This window comes from Ciona intestinalis, unplaced genomic scaffold (assembly GCF_000224145.3).
Source record: "Ciona intestinalis unplaced genomic scaffold, KH HT000034.2, whole genome shotgun sequence".
NCBI lineage: Eukaryota > Metazoa > Chordata > Ascidiacea > Phlebobranchia > Cionidae > Ciona > Ciona intestinalis.
Window position 1 is genome coordinate 708,098 of NW_004190356.2, and position 7,178 is coordinate 715,275.

At 34.1% G+C, this 7,178-nt stretch overlaps 1 protein-coding gene across 1 annotated transcript; it reads right to left on the reverse strand.

The window, feature by feature from the left end:
- Positions 1-1,546: 1,546 nt before the first annotated feature.
- On the reverse strand, positions 1,547-5,209 carry LOC778739. Its single transcript, XM_026837917.1, has 7 exons — positions 4,887-5,209; positions 4,333-4,414; positions 3,735-3,895; positions 3,003-3,082; positions 2,268-2,448; positions 1,963-2,098; positions 1,547-1,639 (listed from the first exon to the last, which is right to left on the reverse strand). The coding sequence occupies exons 1-7, from the start codon at positions 5,148-5,150 to the stop codon at positions 1,602-1,604; spliced, it is 942 nt and encodes a 313-aa protein (XP_026693718.1). The 5' UTR covers positions 5,151-5,209; the 3' UTR covers positions 1,547-1,601.
- Between the last annotated feature and the right edge of the window lie 1,969 nt (positions 5,210-7,178).

Here is a 7,178-nt window from a genome sequence, read left to right on the forward strand (position 1 = left end):
TTGCAATTAAAGAAGTCTCATCTTTCTTCGCATCGTTGATAGTTTTGTATAAGTAAACTTTAGAAGTTCTGCTTTTAATCTAGTAATTTATACTTCATCGTGATTCAAACACAATGAACTGATATATCAATTAACAGGATGATACATGGAAAATTTGAAGTTCAGTCATTTGCACTGGGAGATAATTGTTGAAGTGGCTTGTGCAAAAAATAGTGTAGCAATACCCTAATTTATTCGAACAATTCCAATAAACTGGATTTCCAAAGCGTACCGTGTTATTTCGTGTTATTCACGTGTATTCCTAATAATAAATTATTAACTTATTAATCAAAATTAATGATTTTAAACTGTCCCGTTTTAACCAGTGTGCTTTCGAACACCTGTTGTACGAATCGCTAAATAACTGCTTGTGTGTTTTAATTTATATTTTGAATTGTTGTCAATTAATAAAAGGAATACAATAGTACTAAGTTGTGGTATTACCCCAAAACCGCCATGTATTTTGATTTTGGAAACACTAGGCAATATATGTGCTTAAATGTCTCAACCCCACTCTACTATATAAGGGTAGGTTTTCAATGTGTCTCCAATAAAATAGTAATATTTTTGTACAGGCGTCAATCGATCTGTGGATTACTTATCTCTCGCTGTTTCGACACATTGTATGACTGGAAACCATGGCTTAATCGGTTACGCGCGTGCCGAAAACAGATTACAGCCTAATGTTCTCGGTTCGTTTCCCGCCCGTTTTGGTTTTAAATTACTTTAGTAAAAGATATGGAAGACCATTACTATACACACGTTGTATTTGTATTTGCACTGCAACGTAAATAAAGCTAAAATTTACCGATTAGTTTACGTAACTTGCAAGCATTATAATCATTAATTACTCATTATTTGGACGATTTTAAACACTGTTGTCTTGCTCATAAAGGCATACAATGTTAGCAGCAACCATCCTTAAGCCCATCACCTTTGGGTTGGAGGCATGCACGCTAATAAGCAACTGGGCCAGTGCGTCGGATTACTTAAAACAACGTTTTTTACTTCACGTTAAAAAATAAAAAGAAGGAACCAGCAATAAAACAATAGTTGTTAAAACACGGTATGGACAAAACGTGTGGGAAATAGTGTCATCAGGTAAAAGGTGTGACCGTTACACCGTAGTATACTGAAGTGATTTTCTTCAGTATACTATGGTTACACCCTGTAAAACTTCGATACCGGACTGATAATTCAAAAGAAGTTTTAGTGTGAATTAGCAATAACTAAAAAATAAACATTAATTGGGAACCCATAAACGGAGATCAAATACATCAGTGTTCCAACTTGCACCGCGTCCCAACTAATATATTTCGACCGACTATACAACAATTGCACCATATGTTATGTAATCGTTGGGCAACACGGTCCTTTTAATACTTTAATCAGTAAGGTGAGTTTGGACAAATTCTACCAATAATTTTGGGCTCAACGCTTAATCAACCGCTACAAAGGTATTGGGTACACTGTTTTGTTTCCTTTGTACCCGCCCAACGATAAAGAACACCACCCCTTCTTCGGTAAATTGGAAGATATTACGATGAATTGCTTCTTGCATTTTAATCCCATTTTATCCAACAAAGTCTTGTTATAAGATCTGTTGAACATAAACGTTGGTCTACTTGTATCGATAGTACTTGTTTTCACTGGCATGCAATAATTAGCCCCCCTGTCTCTACCACAGAAGTTATGGGTGCAAGACACGTCGCTTTTATACCATTGGGCGTACATATAATGGGCTGTCCAAATTGGCAGTCATATACGTTACATAAAATAAAAATTCACACATATAGTGACATACATGGTAACTCGTAAGCAAGCAGATAAAAACAAAAAAAAAGTCGTCATGTTAATACAATTTCCAATGCTCCGCCACTCGAGGATAATTAAGTTGCATGCATTCATTCACTGCATTCTTACCGCTTGTGTTCCATGCACCAGTCATTTCTCGTCTGCCTTCTAAACAAGACGCCACGAATTCGTGCGGATTTTCTCCGGAGGCTAGTACCTCACGAAGCAACGCAATATAAGCAATAGCTAATCGAAGAGTGTCAATCTGTTGCAAACATTTGTTGTAAGGTTATCCATGTGTGCAACAATAACATATGGAAATATAATTCGCTGATTATTTTCATATATTAAATCGGAAAGACAATGCAGTTTTCTAATTGAATAAACGAAACTTCCTTTATCCTCGTGTGCATGGAAAACCGACAGACTAATACCTTTGACAAACGTTTTTCGTATGGAAACGTTGGCACTTTACTTCGCAAAGATTCGAAGGCTGTATTTATGTTTAACATTCGCCGTCTTTCACGTACACTGGCTGATGCTCGCTTAGGTTCCATTTTATAATCCAACATTTTTTGTTGCCTTCTTCGTGTTCGTGATTTCATTCGGTGTTTTCTATAATTATAGGATACGAATAAATGTAACTTATTTATTCCCACGTGGTGAACCAAAAACAGTCGTATATAACACGGCTGTTTTGTTTTATACACGATTTGAGATTTTTACGGAGCCTCTGTAGCTTTGTTGGTAATTTTTAAAGCATGGCTGACAATATAGAAAACGCGCATAAGCAACCACTAGATTGGAGTAATTTCCGTTATGTGTCTTGCCCTGCGTTCTCAAACGCCAACACCGATAGAATCATCGAGTCCCGAACCCATACACTCTGGGCTTAATAAAGGCGCGCGCGCCAACGCTGTCTCACATAATTGGCTGTTTTATATTATAGTAGGGTGGGAGAAGATGGGACACCTTTTCGTTTAGTTTTCTCTTTTCATTTGTTAGTAAACAAAGAACATTCAATGAATTATAAAACCGTATCTTCACGACTTTCACAGACCGTTGTTAATTGTTTAAAACACGATTAGGGTATTTGGATATTATGTGTTAAAGGTGTCCCATCTTCTCCCACTCTCCTATATTAACTTGTTAGGAAATATACGGTGTACCTTGTTAAACGGGGTTTGCGTTTCTGCGAATTGAATGTTTGTTCGTCGATTTCGTTTTCTTGCAGTTGATAATCGGTATCCTGCGAATATACGCCAGGTTCAGGTAATTTTCTGCCATTTTTATAATAATATAGTAGAGGAGGAGGGAAGTTCGGAGCAAACTTTTTAAATATGAATTTATATAACGGATGTGGGGTGATACCATGAATTTGTACTATTATACCTTTATTAATTCATAAAAAATAAAGAGAAGAAAATAAAAGAAATATATTATTAGTGTTTTTTTAGCGATTTTCACCCCTATTTGTTACAGCGGGGTAAGCTGGTCCAGGGTTGGTGTCGTTTAAAAGTATTTGCGCGAGCGCCATAAAGCCACCACGTATGAGCGGAAGATAGGATTTTCCATTTTTCGTGTGAATATCTTAATTTTGCTCACGAAACTAAAACTAACATTATAAAAAAATCCAACCATATATGTACGAAATATTTTAACCTATCATTATTAGATTAAGATGATTTGGTGGTTTAAACTAATTAATTAGATACTATAAAACAAACATATGTTTTAGTATATGCGTGTACAGTACTGTGAGGTAGAAGGATACCGTTAGAGCATATTTTTCAATACATGGCTGCGAGGAAACGTTTATATAAAATTTTGAATGTTCTTTGAATAATATTAAGTATACCATCTTACCGTAACCTGCTATATAAATAAACATGTTACAGTACTTGGATAGGTTTGTGGAAATTAAAGATTGAATGCTGATCCGTATGTGGGTTCAATTCATCGCATGGCTCCTTATCCAGTGTTGCAAGTGTACCGGCTAAAGTTCTCAAATAAGTTTCATTTGATATAGATTGTAAGAATGTTGGTGAACTGCACATTTCATCTAAATTAAAAAAAACAAGCTTTAATTAGTTTACAAGTCTGAAATGGGTCTTTTGTTTTTTGTAAACTTTGAAGACCAGCCTTTCGTCTCCCATATACGGCGAGACATTATCATGGTTTGCTGTTAAGGTTTTTTTCAACGACACACGCCCACATAATTTTGTTAAGTTTGTTGTGGGCAGTTAATACCGAACCCTATAATTTCAGTGACGTTTTACAACTGAAATATAAATTAGATTGTTTTTCGAGCCATTTATGCGCAATCCATACTATATTGCATCTAATACAAAAAATAAAGACACAAGGTGTAAGAAACAGAACAATCGTGTTACAACGAACGTTGTGGTTCCTCATGAATAAATAAGTTTCATTTATTCGATGTCTTTATTTATTCTTTCTTTCATTTATTTATTTATTCATTCTTTATATTTTGTTCACCGGAATCTGGGAATAAGTCGACGGTAGATTCTTCATGTTGAAGATATTCCACATTCTCCCACAATGGTTTATAATTTTCCAACTGCGAACAATTCATACAAATATATTAATCTTAATTCAACTTCTTATTGCGATCCATATATTGCCATGCTGATTTTTTATGTTTGTTGAATAAAACATTCTATTATAAACAGTTTAAACGAGTAACATATATGGTAGTGTAGGGAAGACGAGGGGACACCTTTTTATTATATTTTCTCGTTTCATTTAATGGTGAACCAAAAACATTTAAAGGATTATAAAACTGTATCCTCACGACTCCCATAGACCGTTGTTAATTGTTTAAAACACGATCAGGATATTTGGATATTATGTACTAAAGGTGTTCTGTCTTTCCCCACTCTACTATATATACCAAAACTTAATTTTCTTTAACTCGATATTGCCATCGAAGAGCAGATAAAGAACGAAGAGAATGAAATTAGCAACAACAACAGTCGTTGAATGGTATTTGTTTTCAAATTTATTAATTTTTCAAAATATTTTTATTTTACCTCAAAATAAACTTTTTCTGACGAAACGGATTTTGATTGGATATGAGATTCATCTTCGTCGTTGCTGATTGGTTGATATTTTGAAGCGGAAGTCACGAAAATAGAACCGAGACTTAAATCCTCACCTACACCACAACAATGCCTCTCATTTACGTCACAATCGTGTTTCGTTGCGTCACAATCATTGTTAACTTTGTCAACATTGTAAATCAACTTTTCGTTATTTTGTGTTTCACTTGAGTTTTCATTATTTATGCTTTCCATGTTATACTACGTTGATAACTCACAAACACATAGGTTATGTTTTACTTGCAATAGAGAAGCTGTTTTTATAGACCCGTTAAAAGAACGCGAGTATTACAAACCTATCAAAAACAAACTGAACAAAGCTGATTATCGTTGCTTCTTAGGATAATCAATGTCATTGTGACGTCACAAGCAGGAACGGATAAATCACAAACAGCTGAATTGTGATGTGATTTCCCGTTGGTTCAAATTTGCAGCTGAATATTTCAAATTCGAAGGTTTAAGAGCAAAATATATCCGACTTTGCATACTTTTGATCATTCATATACAATGCAAAGCGTGGCAAACGTAGTTCGAAGCAACGTCAGGAAACGGCGATCGTGTGTCAGCCATTACGGACCACATAGGGCGTGAATCGAACATGGTCGGCATGTGTTTATTTGGTGCTTGTAAGCGAAACATAGCCAGAAAACACGTATAGTGGTAGTTTTAAAAATTAATTTTAAAACATAAGTTATAATATAAATTTTGTTTTGTAATATCAAATCTAAGAATATATGGTAGAGTGGGGTAATATGGGACACCTGTTCATTCTATTTTCTCGTCCCATTTGGTAGCAAACAAAGAAAGTTCGAAAAATTAGAAAACCTTTTCTTTACGACTCCAATAGAGCGTTGTTAATTGCTTAAAACACGATCAGGATATTTGGATATTATGTGCTAAAGGAGTCCCATCTCCCCCTACCCTCTTATATCAATGAAAGGGTGGGGAGAAGATATTGTTGTTCTTAAGGGGGCATACCAATGAAAAATGAAAGTTTGTGTAATAATAGAAAGGATCAAATGTAACCTAAAGCTACTATCGAAGTTTGCCTAAACGATACAGCTTCTAAAAATTCTCGTGAAAAAAACGCTGGGGTAACACAAACGGCTGTTTCGAAAATGCATGGGATTTCTTATAAGAAAAGGTCACTGCAAGAAGTTTTGTAAAAAAAACACTGAGATATAAGCATAAAGAAAATAGGCAGGGGTCAATATGACTTTAATTTGAAATAAAAACAACAAAAAATATCGATTTAACGTTATTATATGAAGTTTACATGGCAAAGAAACTAGCACAGCCTGTTAAAATTTGGTAGGTTAACTACAAGTTGCAGAATAACTGCTAATGTAAATATATTTCAATTTAGAGTCCCATCTTCCCCCACGTTGTAGTTTTGTATGTTTTCATTGCCAAATTTTAAAAGGTTTGCTTTTAATTTAGTAATTTATACCTCAGGGGTTACTCAACTATAAGATTTTTATATAATAAAAAGATAATAATTTGAAAATATTCTCGAGATTTGGTCATTTGTACTTGGTGATAGTTTATCAGAAGTGGCTTGTGCCAAAAACAGCAGGGTAGTAATACTCAGTTTGTAGCAAAAATAAAAACTTTATCAATAGTTATAATCAATTTTCTGTTATTACGAGTGCATACACATTTGTAGGATAATATAATGTATATAGGTAACATGTTAAAAACTATAGCAGTAGGGCAAGAAACAGAATATTTAGATTTAATTTTCAAAGCGTACAGTATTATTTCGTGTTATTTACGTATATTCCTATTTATAAATACACTAAATAGTCAAAATTAACAATGATTTTAAACTGTCCCATCTTATCCTGTGTGTTTTCGAATTTCACTAATTTCACTTGTTGTGCGGATAGCTAAATAACTCCTCGTGTGTTTTATTATATTTTATTGAATTGTTGTCAATTAATAAAGGAATGATAGTACCAATTCGTGGTATTACCCCAAAAGCGTCATCTATTTTGATTTTGGAAATATTTGCTTAAGTGTCCCTTCTCCCCCCATTGTACTATATGTTTTAATTTTACGATTGAACCTAGCTACATACCAAATTAGGCTGACTTGGCATATTTTCAAGCCCAATGTTCAACACGAAAAACTGACTTTTTATTATTTAAAAAATGGTACAGTAGGTACCAGTGTAATAATGTCTATGTTTTACATATTTTTTTTATATATTCTTAAAGAAGC